The sequence below is a fragment of the Sturnira hondurensis genome, unplaced genomic scaffold, assembly GCF_014824575.4.
Source record: "Sturnira hondurensis isolate 20B ecotype Veracruz unplaced genomic scaffold, ASM1482457v3 Scaffold0001020, whole genome shotgun sequence".
NCBI classification, from domain to species: Eukaryota; Metazoa; Chordata; class Mammalia; order Chiroptera; family Phyllostomidae; genus Sturnira; species Sturnira hondurensis.
Window position 1 is genome coordinate 2,434,196 of NW_028073651.1, and position 16,981 is coordinate 2,451,176.

Consider the following 16,981-nt stretch of genomic DNA (forward strand, 5'->3'; position numbering starts at 1 on the left):
AGGAAAAACCGACAGGTGCGGAACAGACAACCTGCCTTCCATGCTACCCAATGTGTCCTTGCCCAGGGTCTGAATGAATGAATGGCTGCGTGATGAAGTATCTTTAAGGAGAAACTAAGAAGAAACAGATGCTCAGTTAATAGCAAACAGGCCCCTAAACCTACCGTGCACACCTGGCATTTGTGACATCTGCTCACATTGCTGAGTAAACATTCTTTATTTTTCATTTATTTTTATTCAAAAAAATTTTAAAGATTTTATTTATCTTTAGAGGAGAAGGGAAGGAGAGAGGGAGAGAAATATCAATGTATGGCTGCCTCTCGNTGAAAGACGGGTTGTCTGTTTGACACGGAGGCCTCCCTCCAAATCCGTTTCCTCCCCACCCCCCCACACTGGCTTTTGCGTTTTCATAGGTGGGAAGCCCGTCTATCACCTATTCCGTTTGAAACACCTACAACTATAGCTACTACGCTATGTACCACAATTCCTCCAAAGTCTGGGTGACCTTCACCTTTAGGACACCCTCCAACAAAAGGAAAAACCGACAGGTGCGGAACAGACAACTGCCTTCCATGCTACCCAATGTGTCCTTGCCCAGGGTCTGAATGAATGAATGGCTGCGTGATGAAGTATCTTTAAGGAGAAACTAAGAAGAAACAGATGCTCAGTTAATAGCAAACAGGCCCCTAAACCTACCGTGCACACCTGGCATTTGTGACATCTGCTCACATTGCTGAGTAAACATTCTTTATTTTTCATTTATTTTTATTCAAAAAAATTTTAAAGATTTTATTTATCTTTAGAGGAGAAGGGAAGGAGAGAGGGAGAGAAATATCAATGTATGGCTGCCTCTCGTGGGTCCCCTGCTAGGAACCGGCCTGCAACCCAGGCATGTGCCCCGACTGGGAATCGAACCCTGATGGTCTGGTTCACAGGCTTGTGCTCAATCCACTGAGCTACACCAGCCAGGACCCAAGTAAATGTTCTTGATTTAACTGTACAACTGGCCCAAGTTTCCATGATGGGGCCTCTTCAAGTCTGCCTTTGGAAGTTCTAGAAGGATCTCTGGCCACATGCTAAAGAAGCGGGTCACGCGGGAAGTTAAGGAGTTGAACCTTTCTACTTGTTTGCTCAACGGCATCTCCGTTCCAACCTAAATGTTACCCCCAAGTCAACAGCAAGCTTGGTTTCATTGCATCTCGGGGCACGTTCTCAGCCCCGGCCTGGGTTAAAATGACAGTTGGAGTGGGTGTGAGATGGAATGCTGGGCTGGGGGAAGCACTGAGCTTCCCACCCCCGATTGGGAGGGGCCTCTGCCTCAGGGAGGAGAAGGGGGGGCTGTGGGGAGCTAAGCTGCTGAGGAAGTAGAAGGGCCTTGGGCAGCATGGCTGCTCCTGCTGCTTTCCCAGAGCTGCCATCCGAGCATCGAAGTTTGAGGGAGGCAGACCTCAACAGGAGATGGAGGGGGACGCAGACAAGCCGCTCCTACAAGATCTGAAACTTCCAGGCACTCTGATCCTTATAGTCCAGAGGGTCCATGGGGTTGTAGGCGAACTTCCAGGTGCCTGTGGGGTCCTTGAACTCCAAGCTGTCCACTGGGCTGTAGGCGCCGTAGCTCTGGCCCGACAGGGAGGTGGGGGACTGGGCCAGGGAGGGGCCTACGGAGGGGCCTGAAAGGGGGCTGAGAGCTGGGCCCCCCAGCTGGGGCACCATGGGAGACAGGTAGGGATCCAGGCCACTGAAGAAGGAGCTGGGAGACCCATAGGCTGAGGGGGAAGAGCAGAAAGCAGAGGCTGGGGCGTAGGTCATGGCGTAGGGCGCCGAGGTCAGAGAAGGCCCGGAGGCCACTAGCCCAGCCCGCTGAGCCTCGGGCAAAGGGGACTCTGAGGCTGGACTCCAAATGGACACAGTGGCCACTGCTGTGGTGGGGGAGCTTGAGGGGCCGGGCAGAGGGGGGCTGTAGGAATCTGAGATGCCCAGGGGGTCTGGACAGATGTCAGTGGAGGGCCTTGGGGATGTGCCTGCCTTCCTCTTAGCAGGACGGGCCTTGGCTTGTGCCCCTGGGGGCTGCTGCTGCTGCTTCTGCTGCTGTCGCTGCTGCCTACATTTAGCCCTGCGGTTCTTGAACCAAACCTGGGGGTGGGGGTGAGAGGAGAGAGCGGGTGGGTGAGTGGGGAGGATGAGCAGGAGAGCCCCTATGATGCTCCGGAGGATGCTGCTCACTGGTGGGACACACCAGAGTCACACCTCTCCACTTCGCAGTCAGTTATGGGCAGTCCATCCATCCGTCCATCCCTCCATGCATGCATCCGTCCTTCCATCCACCCATCCATCCACTCATCCATCCACCCATGCATTCACTCATCCATCCATCCTTCCATCCATCCACCCATCCACTCATCCATCCACCCACTCATCCATCCATCTACTTATTCATCCATCCATCTACTTATCCACCCATCCACTCATCCATCCAGCCTTCCATCCATCCTTCCATCCATCCACCCATCCACTCATCCATCCACCCACTCATCCATCCATCTACTTATTCATCCATCCATCTACTTATTCATCCATCCATCTACTTATCCACCCATCCATCCACTCATCCATCCACCCACTCATCCATCCATCTACTTATTCATCCATCCATCCACTCATCCACCCATCCATCCACTCATCCATCCTTCCATCCATCCATCCATGTACTCATCCATCCACTTATCCATTCATCATCTATCCATCTACTCATCCATCCATCTAATCATTCATATACAGATAAATACACTCATCCGATATGTACACATAATCATACATTTCCATCCAATCATGTGCACATACATGCAATCATACAAACACACATGCACATATATATTCATCCATTCAATCAGTCAATAAACATGCATTGACTGTGTTCTCTCTCCATCAGTGCTGCTGACATTCTAGTGGAGGAGACTGATTATAAATAAACAGTAAGCAAGCAAATCACTTAGTATCTTAGAAAGTGACAAACACTATAGAAGACCCAGCTGAATAGGAAAAGGGGTAACAGTATGGTGGGGGTGTGGAGAGATATGGCAACTTTAACAATTCTTATTATTCATTTTTGGAGAGAGGGGAAGGCAGGGGACAGGAGGGAGAGAGGGAGAGAAGCATTGATTGTGAGAGAGACAATGGTGTGTTGCACGAGTTCCCAACTGGGGACCGGCCTGCAGCCCAGGCATGTGCCCTGACCAGGAATCGAACCGGTGAACTTTCGCTTTGGGGGTCGATGCTCAACCAACTGAGCATGCCAGCCAGGGCCAGATTGCAACTTCAAATTCGACTCTTGGTATAAATCTCATTGACTGACAAGGTGACTTGATTGATTGGTAGGGATCTTGAACAAAGTGATGGGGAGTAAACCTTCCAGGTAGAGGGAACAGAGAGTGCAAAGGCCCTGAGGCAGGAGTGTGCTTGGCAGGCATGTTAGAGGAAGGATGGTGAGGGGTGGGGCAGCTGGCAAGGGCGGACAGCAGGAAGTTTAGGAGTGGCAAGGGATAAGGCCAGTGAGGAATTTTTAGGGTCCTTTAGGTGGCTCTTCCCTCTGGGACCCCTCCTTCCTCCCACGGCTCTGGGCCCCAGGAAGGGCTGGGAGAGGCCCAGGGACCAGAATGTCGCACCTGAACCCTGGACTCCGGCAGGTTGATCTTCAGAGCCACCTCCTCACGGGCGTACACATCCGGGTACTGGGTCTTAGCAAACAGTGCCTCCAGCTCCTCCAGCTGGCTGCGGGTGAAGGTGGTCCGCTCCCGCCGCTGCTTTCTCGGGGCGCCTGGGTGGGGGACAGGAAAACGGGACTGCGGGTGACCCCGGCCTCCCATGCTCTCCCGCAGCTGGTGTGAGGCCCCCCGAGGGGTGTTCATCTGCCCTGACCTTGAGGCTCCCCTCTGCTTCCCTGGGAATGGGCTCCTCTTGGCCTGTCATTCTGGGGCTCACACCACACCCCGAGGAGCCCTGTAAGGCGGTAGAGGAATTTGCTTCTTAGCCCCCCTTTTTAAAAAAAAATTATTTATTTATCTCTAGAGGGGAAGGAGAGAGGGAGAGAAACATCAATGTATGGTTGCCTTTTGTGCATACCCTGCTGGGAGTTGGCCTGCAGGGAACTGGACTACAGTCCAGGTATGTGCCCTGGCTGGGAATTGAACCGCGATCCTCTGGTTTACAGGCCCACGCTCAATCCACTGAGCTACACCAGCCAGGGTCTTCTTAGCCCCTTTTTAAAATGTCTTAGGCACTGAAGGAATTGTGGGCTTTCAACCATTTCTAGCCTGTCAAAGTGGCAGGTCCACGATGTTTAATTTAATGAAAGAAAAAAAAAGCTATAAATAATGCCACACCAAAGGAAAAAAAATGGAGTGCTTGCTTCTCTTAGAAATACAGCATTGCTGACAGATGGGAATTTCTGCAGGTCCCTCTTCCAGATTGCTCTCCCCGCTCCCAAGCCTCCTCTGTCCTATTTTCCAGGGAAGTCCCTACGCTTCTCTGCTCGTGACGGGGAGCGGTGTTTTGCATTTGTGTGTGGCCCTGATGTTCACTCCTGTAAGTGGCCCTCTTCTCCCTGAGGACCAGGGACCCCCAGAGGCCCCCAAAGGCGGGGGGCCAGCTGGGGTGGCGGGGAGAAGGGCTGTACTCACTTGGGTAGGGCACAGCCTGGTGCATCAGATCCACGCTGGGACCACTCAGGGCCAAGGCGCTGACCGAGTAGTGGGGCCCTGGGTTCATATACGCCATCATGTTCGTCGGGGACGCTGGGGCCCAGGCCAGTGGGGGCTGCAAGAGAAGGGTGGACAGGGCTCAGACACCCCCTGGCTGCCTCGCGGTGACAGGAAGGCTTAGGTCCAAACAGCCTGCCTCAGTCTCTTCGAAGATGCGTGGCCTTGGGCCTTGGTGTCTCAGTTTCCCCCACCTTAAAACTAGCCCGTGCCTCGGGGTCCTCCAGGCTGCACCCAGACTCTTGTCAGGCAGAGCTGAAGCTGTTGTGGAGACTGTAAGGGAAAGCTCTTTCTGCCCTGTCCTTTGAAATCTCTGACTGTGCCCTGGCCGAATGGCTTCTACACCGAAGGATGGAGAGTATGTTCCCCACTCAGGACACATTCCCAGGCTGCGCGGTGTATCGCTGTTTGGGGCGCTTATGGGAGGCAATCGATCAATGTTTTCCTTTTGCTCTCACTTCCTCTTTCTCTAAAAAAACCCCCAAAACTTAACCTATCCTCAGGTGAGGATTAAAAAAAAATCTGATCCTGTTACTTCCCTCTCCAAAACCTTTCCGTCTCTGACCCTGGAGAAGACAGTCAGCCTCATGTGGGAACACGGAGCGCGGGCTGGCCGGCTGGCCCAGTCGGGCTGGGTCCGAGCAGGTTTCTAAGGATGTGGGGTCCCAGGGCCCAGCCTGGGAGAGTCCCAGGCACACTGGGCTGGATGATGACCCGAAGGCAGGGGCGTCAAAGTCATGTTCACCCGGGGCCACATCAGCCTTGAGGTTGCATTCAAAGGGCCAAATGTAATTTCAACTCCTTAACAGTGAAGGAGTTGAAACTCCTAATACAGTGCTAACATTACATTTGGCCCATTGAAGGCAACCTTGGGGCTGATGTGGCCCCCCACGAACATGAGTTTGACATCCCTGGGCTAAGGGAAGGTCACATCAAAGGGTCCAGGTGAACCTGGCCCCTGTGGCTTGGTTGGTTGGAGTGTCCACCAGGTTTGGTCCCCAATCAGGGCACAGACCAAGGTTGCAGGTTCAGTGTCCATTCCGGACACATGGGGGAGGCAACCGATGGATGTTTCTCTCCCTCCCTCTCCCTCTCTCTATAGTCAATGGGCATTTGCTCAAGTGAGGATGGACACAAACTAAAGAAGTCCGAACAATGACCTCCAAGCGCATTTTTGACATATGGGATTGTCGGTAGTAGCTATTGGATGGACGAGTGGGTCTGCGTGTGTGGGAATGATTAGAGGAATGGATGCAGGGTGGACATGTGTGTGCTTGTATGATGTGTGTATATGCAACTGCGTGTATGAATGACTTCCAGCAAGGACATGAGAGGGGAAAGTGCCTGCCCCTGGGAGGTGTGCTGTGCTCATACCTTGTTTTTACGGTTTGGATAACTTGTTTCTTATCCTCCCTTGAGGACATTTTCCCCCATTGCTTTTAGAGAGAGAGGAAGAGAGAGAGGTTTCAGAGAGAGGGGATGGGAGGGAGAAAGAGAGGGGGAGACACATCAAAATGTGTGGCTGCCTCTCGTGCACCCCCCAATGGGGACCTGGCCCGCAACCCAGGCCTGTGCCCTGACTGGGAATGGAACCGGTGACCCTTTGATTCAGAGGTCAGCTCTCAATTCACGGAGCCACACCAGCCAGGGCTGGAATGTTTTCTTTTCTCTTGCTGGAGGAGCAACAAGGTGTCCACTGTGACTGGGACGTGTGAACACGGGGGGGGAAAGCGGAGTAAGACTGAGGAGGACCCGATGGGGCAGCAACAGGTAGGCTCTGTGCTGGTGAAAATAAAAAAAGCAAAACTAGCGTCAGATCAGGAGACTCTGTTGGTGTTCTCGGCGGCGCCTGATAGTGGTCTCCACACCCTTGGATTGTCCTTCCTCCTGAGCAGGGCTGATGGGTGCGACCCACAGGCTGTCACAGGAACTATGGTGTGACCCCCAAGGCTGGCTCTCCAGCTAGTGGATACCCCAGCTGACCTGTGGACAGGCCTAAGTGGCCAGGAACTGAGGCCTCCAGCCAACAACCATGGGTACCAGCCCCCCTAGTCAAGCCTCCCAATGACAGCGGCCCCGGGGGACTTCTGGGCAGGGTGGCATGAGACACCCCGAGCCAGGGTGGTGCAGTCAGGCTGCTCCTGGATTTCCATCCCTGGGAAACGGTACGGCATCGTGAACATTCACTGCCTTGGCTTTGCTGCCCAGCCATAGAAAACGCCTACCCAGGCCTTCCAGGTGCAGGGCGTCACCGGGTCCCGTGCACAGCCCAGAGTGATGGGGTAGGGGCCACCGTGCTGTGATGCTCTCATTCTCCAGAGGAGAACACCCTTGGCCTTGTTCTCCCAGCCCCCAGCTGGGCTTTCCCACTTCCTCTCTCTCTTCTCCAGGGAGCGATGACCTCCCATCAGAATCTCTGCAGAGAGTGGAAGTGGAGGATCTGAACCTATTTTATGCTCAGGGCCATTTTCGGGGCCCAGATCAGGAATCTGTGTGTGGTGGGGGGGTCTGCCCCAGGTGGTCCTGCCAAGCTGCTGACCTTCCTCAAAGCCTGGAACTGGCCCTCCAACCCCCAATGGTTCCAACCTGTAGGTGGGGAATCTGAGCTTCAGGGAACAACCAGCTGGTGCCGGATAAAGCAGCTGATAGTGATAACGACCTGGAGAATAGAGACCTCTGATAAGAACGGACCAGAGAAGAGCAAAGAACAGTAGCAAAAGTAATAGTGAGCCCCCACGTTCAACTGTCTCTGGGTTTGGCAATAAGATGAGGCTGCTGAGCCCCGGCTGCGTAGCTCATTTGGTTGGAGCAGCATCCTGATGTGCCAAGGTTGTGGGTTCAATCCCTGGTCAGGGCACATACAGGAGTCGACCAAGGAATGCATCAATAATTGGAACAGCAATCGACGGTCCGCTCTCTGTCACCTTTCCTCGCTCTAAGGTTACTAAAATAAATTTTCTCTTTTAAAGACGAGGCAGCTAGTGGTACCAGAACCTTAGGACTCCTCCCTGTGGCGGACACTCTGCGGAGGGCGTTCTGTCAGTCTGGTCTGCTGAGCACAGAAAACAGCAGCGTTCACTTCTCGTGGAGAGTTTATGACGGGCCTGACCCCAGGCCTGTGAATGTCCTGCCAGGGAAATGAAGCTTCATGGTCCCGAAGAGTACGGGGAAGGAGACCGCTGTCCTGGCCCTGGGGGCCAGCCTGTGGGGTGCTCAGGACTCCTGGGGTTCAGCAGCCCGTGGGGCGCAGGCTCCTGCCTGGGCAGGTGCTTCGACAGGTGAGGCCTGAAGGCTCATGCCCACCCGGCTGGTATTCACGGAGATCAGCCCATTCTACAGGCAGGGGAACTGAGGTTCAGGGGTGGGGAGGAAGGTGCCCACCCAGGTCAGGCAGCCGATCACCTGAGTGACCTTCAGCTGGAATCCCCAGTGCTCAGACACCGCCGGCTGGGCCCCGGGAACCAGGTCTTGGGGAGCAGTCGTGCAGTGAGAACTTCCTGTTCCTGCCCCACTTCCCAGACAAGGGGACTGAGGCTCAGTCAAGGCTCAGAGGAGGGTCCCCAGGCCTGCACCTGCACTCCTGAGCCCCAGGCCTGTGCCCTCCGGGTCACCAAATGACACAGCCTCTCGGGGACACTGACCACCGCCTCCCTGGAGCTCAGACGTCCATTTCTCAGGCGAGGAATTGGAGGCTGAGCATGGTTCTGTCAATTCTCGAGGTCACACAGGTCACACCTGGGTCACACAGGTGTCTGTGACCCAGCCAGGAACAGAGCCCAACACCTCACCTGCCCTTGACCCTCAGATCTACCTGGGATCCCCCAAAGCAGGCCCCCACTGAGACACGGGCTTGCCTTGGCTCATCTGACTGAATCGCTGTGGCAACTTGCTGTTGTCCCCACTTTGCAGATGAGGAGACTGAGGCCCAGAGAGGCCACGCAAAGGGCCCAAGGCTGCCCAGTGAGAAAGGGCAGGCTCATGTGGCTGTGCATCAGCCTGGGCCAGACTCCCCGTGTTCAAGGTCCCCCTTTGTCAGACCTGGGTGGCCCCAGGGGCTCCTCCATCCACTGGGACAAGGGGAGAGCCCCAAGCTCAGGAAGCAGTGAGGCCCCCGTGTAACCAATTCAGCAGCACCTCGATCCCCAAAGTGCCCTGCTCCCATTCCCCTTGGGCACTGCTCAGGCGCCCCTCCCTCCTGCTGGAGCCAGTCCCCCCGCCTACCCTCCTTCTGTCCTGTGGCAATCACAACCCAGCAGTGTCCCCAGAAATCAGGATGGAGCCCCTGTTCCCTGCAGGATTGGTCTGCAAACGTTGCACCCTCCTTACCGGCCCCTGTGCGGACACGGAAGGCAACCTTGGGTGGAAGGAACCCAACTGCTGCCCGCTCCTGTCCCCTCTGGTCCCCCCTTCCGTGGGTCCCCTCTGGTGCTCCTGCGGACACTCACCCTCAGAAAGCAGGGACAGGGCTCACGTCCCGGGCAGACTTGTCCGAGAGCAGAGGCTGAAGGAAGTGGGTCCCCTCGAAGGGGGAGATTTTAAGCCCTGGCTGGGAGTGATGTCATTTGCTGTGTGGCCTGGATCTCAGAGGGTAATCCTGGCCAGGGTGGGGGACTGGACTGGGGATGGGGAGGTGACATTGGTCAGGAGGGGGAGCGGCACCGTCTGCCTAATCCTCTCCTCTCCCCACCAGGCCATCTGGGCAATTAGGGTGGATGGGGAAGGGAGGCCCTCTCTCCTGCCTGGGACCAGGAGCCCTCACCCCTCCGGGAAGTTCTTCCTGAGGTCTCACTGGTGTTCCTCCAGCTTTGGCTGCTGTCCTGTGAAGGAGGAGAGTGAAAGCACTGGGTGCTCCCAGAGAGGTCACTGGGAAAACGAGAGAGCAGAGCTTCTGGGGTCCCGCTCCTGGGTCCCCCTTTCTCGGCCTGACAGTCCGAGTGCCAACGCATTCCCCTCTGCTCTGACCCTGTGTTCGCTTGTCTTGCCTGTTTCCCTTTGCTTCCCTCGCTCAGCCTCAACCCCCACCCTCCCATCTCCGACTTTCCTGCCCCTGCATCTGTGGGCCTCAGCTGCTCACACTCCCTCTTCTCTCCCGCTGGGGTTCTCTCTCTGTCTCCCTCAATACAAGCCCCTGGTCTTTTCGTGGGGTCTCTGGCCTTCAGTTTCTCTTTTGGGGGCCTCAGATGCCACCACTTTTGCCAATTGGCCAGGGTGCCCCTCGCTTTTTATTTATTTATTTTAGATTGCTATTTATTTTTTGAGAGGGGAAAGGAGAGAGAGAGAGGGAGAGAAACATCAATGTGTGGTTGCCTCCTATGGTCCCCTACTGGGGGCCTGGCCTGCAACCCAGACATGTGCCCTGACTGGGAATGGAACCAGTGACCCTCCAGGTCGCAGGCCTGTGCTCAGGCCCCTGAGCCACACCAGCCAGGGCCAGTGTGACTCTCTCTTCTTCTCCCCGTCCCTCTGTCCCTGTCTCATTCACTTTACCCGTGTTTCTCTTGGTCTCTCTTCGTCTCTGGGTCTCATTCTCTCTGTCCCTGTCCCCTTGTCTGTCCGCCTCTCCCTGTAACTCGGACTGCCCTCAGCACCCGGTCCTTCTCCATACAGTCTCTTAATCTCCACTCTTTCTCCCTGTTGCCATCTTTTCTCCCTGCTTCTTCCTAGGATTCTCGTTCTTTCTTTTTCTTCATTTCTTTCTCCCTGCCTTCAGCCTCTCTCGTTCTGTCTTTCTGATTGTGCTCATCTTCGTCGCTCCCCATTTTCCTCTCTCTCTCTCCCCCTGAGCTCCAGGTCCCCACTGGGGTCTGTTCTACTGCCCCACCTACACAAACATGCATGTACAGACATATACATGTGTGCATGAGGTCTTGTGAATCCCACCTTGTGGCTGGGCCCTTGCACCTCCCTACACGAGGCCCTTTCTTCCTTGGCCTCCCCCCAACCCCCCAACTCAGAGAGATTAAGGCCGGCAGCCTGGCTGGGGAATCAGGGCAGGTCTCATTAGCTGGAGCAGCCGTGAGTGACAGGGAGCAAGGGAGGGGCCGCGTGACCCTCAGGCCGTGCAGGAGGCCCCAGGCTGGGAGGGTGATTCCTTGTAATGGACCCTCCCAGGACCCTCCCAGCCTCCACGGGGAGCAGGGACGGAGAAGTGGCCGGGAGGGAAGAGGGAAGAGCAAACAGGTGCCCTGGGGCTCAGGGGAGAAGGGCCAGCTGCTCAGTTACTCTGTGTCCCCTCTTCTGGAACTTGGGCCCAGGCTGGCTCTCCGTTCCTGGGCGAGAGGGTGTGGAGAGGGGCTTTGCAGAAGCTCCGTCAGTTACCCTGAGTCCAAATCCACAACAGATACCCTGGGGCGAGATGCTCTCTGTTTTCACGTGCACCCAGTGACTCACCTACCCCATCCCAGGCGTCCTAATCCCCAGTCCCGCTGTTTCTTCTCCTGCTCTGGAGACAGAGAAGTATCGCTGAGGTTGCCTTTCCTCCTGCGCCCAGGGGAGGCCCTCAAGGTAACATCCATTCAACTCAACGATACAATAGCCTCAAGAGACAAATGGCTGGTACACTCGCACAGTAAAAAACAACAACAACAACAAAGAAACCCCAACCACGCAACATTATTTGTTGTTAGGGAGATACAAATAATTGCGCCTCATGAGAAGCCATCACAGGCCCAGCAAAATGGTTAAGACCAGAAAGTCTGCCATCAGGAACCTCGGTGTGGCGGCACGGCGCCTGGAGCGCCCCCATGCGGCCGGCGGGAGCGCGGCGGGGCGGGCGCTTTGCAGGTCAGGGAAGCGGGGCTGTTTCTGCTGGAGGCTGACCCAGTACTTCCACCCCTCGGTGTGGTCGCGGGCCACCGCACGAGGCCTCGGCCAGCAAGGAACGGTGGGAGTGAGGGCGTCCCACAGGTGACGAAGGCGCTGACACATGCTACTGCCTAACGACACTGTAGCTGTCTTAGGTCGTAGGGCAGCTCCTTCCTCACGTGTTTTTGGGGATGTTCGCATGGACAGGCCTGCTCCTCTCTCAGTCCCATCAAAGTCTCCCACATCCAACTGGGTACAGTTTGTGACACTTGATAATGCATTACAGTGTCCGTGGCTTATGTATTTACTACGCTCTACTTTTAATTGTGATTTTACCAAGTGTGTGTGTGTATTTATTTATTTTCAGTTTAGAGAGAGGGTAAGAGAGAGAGAAAGAGAGGGTGAGAGACCTCTATGTGAGAGAGAAACATTGATTGGTTTTCCTTTCCTCCAATCCCCAGAGGTGTGAACCTCCAACCCAGGTGTGTGCCCTGACCAGGAATCAAACCGGTGACCTTTCAGTTCCTGCCCAACCAGCTGACCCATATCAGCCTGGGCCTTTTATTCGTGGTTTTAGAGTGCACTCTTTCTACTTATAAAAGCAGCGTGCAGCACGACAGCACCCCGTGTTACAGCAGCAGCAACCGCACACGGCTCGGGGTCGCTGTGTCTCTTCATCGAAATGGTTTCTCTTGTGCTTGGCTTACTCTCGTGTTGTTTCGAGCACGAACGGATTCATGGCTCAGGGGACATAGGGGAGTGGGGTTTAGGAGGGAGCACTGTGCTGGGCCACCAAGGGTTATGAGAATGTATTTCACCGAGTTCACCCAGAGACCAAATAGCTGGAAGGCATACATATCTCTCAGATGTATCCCTACTGTTCAGTGGGACACGGTCATCTTTATCCCAGAGAATTCAAAGCGTGTCCACAATAAGACTTGGACACAAATGTCCATGGCAGCCTTTTAAAAAAACGAAAACAAATACTAGTCCCAAAGGGGCGTGAACTCTAGTGTCTATCACATTGTACAGGAAGAGATTCTGACAGGGCCATAAGTGGAATACTACTCAGCAGTGCAAAAGGAACCATGAGTTGCAGGAGGAGGCCTCAGGGTGCATACTGCCTGTCACGGTGTGATTTATAACAGAGAACCCCATCTTTGTCTCAGAACCAGTCCTGGGGCAGAGCTTCAACACCCTTGGACTTTCCTTGGGGGGGGGAATGAGGAAACTGTCTCTTGTTATGTTAATGAGATGACTTTTGGAAAGCACCCAATGCCCTGTGGAGTGGGCTGGTGGGTGGGAAACCAACACAGGATTAAAGGGATTTTAGTGCCTCCCGTGGCTATCTCCTGGGATGGGAGAGGAGCTAGAGGTGGAGCTTCATGGCCAATGGCCAGTGATTTGAACAACTGTGCCCACGTCCTGGAGTCGCCATAACGAAGCAGAAGGATGGGGTTCCCAGAGCTTCCAGCTGGTGGAGCAGAACAGACCCGCCTGCCAGGAGGGTGTCACGCCCCAAGTTGCCCAGCGGCAGACGTTCCTGTGTTTGGGACCCTTGAGGACTTGGCCACATCGACTTCCTTCAACTAGCTCTTCTTATCCTTTAATCTCCTTTTCCAATAATCCGGTAATCTCCTTAGTGACTGTTTTCCTGAGTTCTGGGAGTTGCCATAGGCAGATTCATCACACCTGTGAATGGTGAAAAGCAATGAAGCCGCTTGTGTCCAGGGTTTTAGATAAGGTGGGGAGGTCCTGAAGGAGGTGAACCTTATCAGGAGGAGCCGTGAACTTGTCACTTGGGCCAAACCACAAATGTCTCCAGGTCTCTACAGAAAACACAGGCAACTTGCTGTAGCCACCTGACCGTTCCCCTTCAGCCAAGACTGGCTTTCTGCCCCCAACGCAAATCAAAACTCTTTCTAAACAACTCACACAAATATTCCTCCCCCATTCCTTAAAATAAAAAAAACACAAAAAACAACACCCCCCTCCCCCTGACTTTTTCTCCCAAGTGGGACACTGTTTGGGTTGCTGTGCAAATCTGTGAATCCAGAATTGCAATTCCTTGATCCCCAAAACACACTTTTTCCTGATGGTTGCTCCCTGATCAGTTCAGGGTGATGAAACCAAAGGGGAAGTCATGGGGCCAGCCCTTTTGCGGCTTGTTGGGCAAGGCCCCAGGGAATGCCAGGACTTGCCAGGCTTTCTGAAGGGCAGACGGGAGTCTGGTGGGCATGAGCCCTTACCCTGAAGGACAGGTCAGTCTTGTAGACAAAGATAGAAGCAGAGAGGCTTGGAAATGGAGCCCGGGCGGCCCTCCCAGAGAGCTGCCTGGAACATCCTATTCCCCAAACCCCTGGAATGTGAAAAGCAGGGCAAAATGACCCTTAACCTGGGTCTCTGCTGCCTTGTTGTCCCCAAGTATTGTTTGCGAAGGTAACAAGTTTGCTACCGTACTAGGGACTCTGGGAGTGAGAATTAAAATCACTGTTTAGAATGGACAGAACCAAGCCATCTGCTCTGATAGAAATGCTCTCCTTCTATTGCTGTGGTTGTCCCCTCCCTCTCACGCAGCCCCCTTACCCTTGTCTCCAAATTGGAACAGGACTTGGCCCACATCCCGAATAACTATTCTTACTGATCCAAGAGACACTTATCTGCCCCTCAGTTTCAGAAGCCTTTCCGTGTCCAAGTGAACGCCATCTCCAGACAGCTGGTGTCAGAACTGAGTTCACTGCTCAGTAGTGTTGGAAGATGCACAGCAGACTTCCCAAGGTCAAGAACACACAAGTCCTGACTGGGTGGCTGGGTTCGTTGGAGCAGCGACCTGTACCCCCAAAGGTTGCAGGTCCGATTACCAGTCAGGGTGGGCACCGAGTGGTGGGTTTGATCCCCGAGTCCCAGCGTGTACAGGAGACATCCGGTCATTGTTTCTCTCGCACATCAATGTTTCTCTCTCTCTCTCAAGTCAACAATCCGAAAATGTCGAATAAGAAAATGGTTGCCAGGGTCTGGGGTAGGGGAAAGAATGGAGAATGGGAGAGGGTTCCTTTTTTGGGGGAGGTAAGAATGTTCTGGAGCGACACAGAGGTGGTGGCTGTACAACATTGTGAATTATGAAATGGCGCTGAACTGTCCACTTCAAAATGGTGAATGCTGTGGTGCGTACTCTCAAGATATGTGTGTTGTACTTTATATATTTCATTTTCTCATTTTTCCATGTCGTTCACTGTTGTTCATCACTGTGTATGTCTTTGAAATCCGTTGCCTGCAGCAGAGAGGGGTCCGGGCCGCCGAGTGGCCTGAGGGAGCTTTCTGGGCAGTGGAGACGTTCTCTGTCTTCACAGGACACAGGAGAGGAGCCCCTGTCAAGGCCCCTTTGAGGGCAGCGGCTTTTCCACATCGAGGGGAAATGAATAACGAGTCGCATGAGACAGGAAAGCGTTTCACACCCAGGAGGCTGACCAGAGGAAGCCGAGCAGAGAAGAGCATGTGGTGGAGAGAGGAGAGACGGGCGGGGGAGGGACGGGGGAGGAAGGTGGTTCAATTCACGCAGATGACAAAGCCTGGCACCCCAGACTCTGTCCTTAGAAGTCAAGGTCGTGCTGCCTGGGGTGGGGGCAGAGGGGACAGCTCGGGGGACCTGAGAAGGGCTTCCGGGACGCGCCTCCTGTTCCTTTCTCTTTCTAGGTGCTGGAGGTTGTGATCATTTCAGGAAGATGCCTCCAGATGTCCTCCTTTTCACACATTAAACATGCACAGATGGGTGATACACGTGTACATATGTGTTATGATACATTATATATGACACACACTGCATATTCTATTCATGATATTATTATTATTTTATATAGTTTACATAACATTCCCTGGCCCCCAAAGAGTTTGGGTCTCCTGTGGTGCTGTCCCAGGTCCAGGGACATCAACGCCGAAGTCTGAGACTTCTCACTTCTCTGAGTCTCAGTTTTCCACCTTCGAAGACCCGGGTGACGATGCCCAGGGCCGAGCTGACCGCCTTCCCAGGACACAGACTGCCTGCTCAGTGCATGGACCGCCTGCTCATTTCATGGGCCACCGGCCTTATACATAGACCTCCTGCCGCATACATGAACCACCTGACCAGGACGTGGCCCCGCTGCCCACTACACCGCCCCCCCCCCCGCACCGTGCACGGACCCTCTGCTCAGTACACGGACCCCCTGCATGGACCTTACCCACAGGTATGCGGGAACTTGCCGCTGAGTTCAACCTGAACCCGCACCTGCATGTCTCTGGGTCCCAGGCTTTGGGGATGCGGAGGTTTGGGCCGGTCTTATGAGAACCCTGCGGGTCCCCACGGCTCAGGGGGGACACCCTTCGGATCCTCATTCACCCTGTCTCCACAACCGCCTGTGGCCCCAAGACGGACAGAGAGGGGAGAGTGGGAAATGAGGATTTAGGTGGTAATAAAATTTAAAAAATCAACAGCATTGCCATCTTCCTAACCCTTTAAAGGACGTTTCCTCCACAGCTGGGGACCAGGACCTCTCTGTCCCCTCACCTGTTCCTCTGCTCCTGCCACTCCCTGTCCTCTGCCGCCCCCTTGCGGCCGCTCTGGCCCTTGCGTCTCCCCCAGCTGGTTCTCTGACCCTGCCCTGGTCCCACTTAGCAAAGGCTCCAATCCTCTTAGGCCAGAACAGGGCACTCTCCCTACAGCGGATTTAGATCCGATTTGGGGGAGGGACACGCGACAGGCTACGTGCGTTGTGTGGGGGGTGGGGGGAGGTGGGAGAGTGGACGGGCTGTGGGGTAGAGCGAAAACTTATCATTGCTTATCTGCAATGATAGGAGGGCGTCTGAGGCTTCTGCCACACGGAGACCCCAGCAGGAGACGTAGGCAGTGACAGGGGAGACCCGGGGTCAGAGGGGGACCCTGGGAGAGGACGCGTCCCCTTCCCTACGCCTGGGAAGTGTTTTCCCGCTGACATTGAGGACCAACCCAGAGCCTAGCGCTTCTGTCTGCTCTTTTAGAACATCCGTCTTCTCTCTACGGGCCCCATTTCCTTCTCCAGAATTATTAGGTCCTGGCATGTGTGTCTCCTGAAAAAGGGTTTTATTTATCTTTAGAGAGAGGGGAAGGGAGAGGAAAGAGTGAGAGAAGCATCAAAGCGTGATTGTGTCTCGCGCGCCCCCTACTGGGGACCAGGCTTGCAGCTCAGGCAGGTGCCCTGACTGGTTGTGTTCTCAAGCCTGGGCTACATCCCCTGAGCCCCACCAGGCAGCGCGGCGTGCGTGCCTTTATGGAGAAGATATCTTGGGTCCCTTGGTTCTCCGCACAGCGCGGGAAGTCTTGGAGAGGAAGCATAAGGCTTGAGAGATGCAGTGAACTTGCCCCGAGGCTGCTCTGAGGAACACCAAGCCCTCCACACGCGGCCGGGTGG

General features: G+C 54.7%; 1 protein-coding gene across 1 annotated transcript; it reads right to left on the reverse strand.

Annotated features, from left to right (window-relative positions):
* Window positions 1-1,018: 1,018 nt before the first annotated feature.
* On the reverse strand, window positions 1,019-9,405 carry LOC118996312 (cone-rod homeobox protein). Its single transcript, XM_037059670.1, has 4 exons — window positions 9,200-9,405; window positions 4,677-4,812; window positions 3,663-3,814; window positions 1,019-2,133 (listed from the first exon to the last, which is right to left on the reverse strand). Exons 2-4 carry the CDS (start codon window positions 4,774-4,776, stop codon window positions 1,486-1,488), a joined length of 900 nt encoding a protein of 299 aa, XP_036915565.1. The 5' UTR covers window positions 4,777-4,812; window positions 9,200-9,405; the 3' UTR covers window positions 1,019-1,485.
* Between the last annotated feature and the right edge of the window lie 7,576 nt (window positions 9,406-16,981).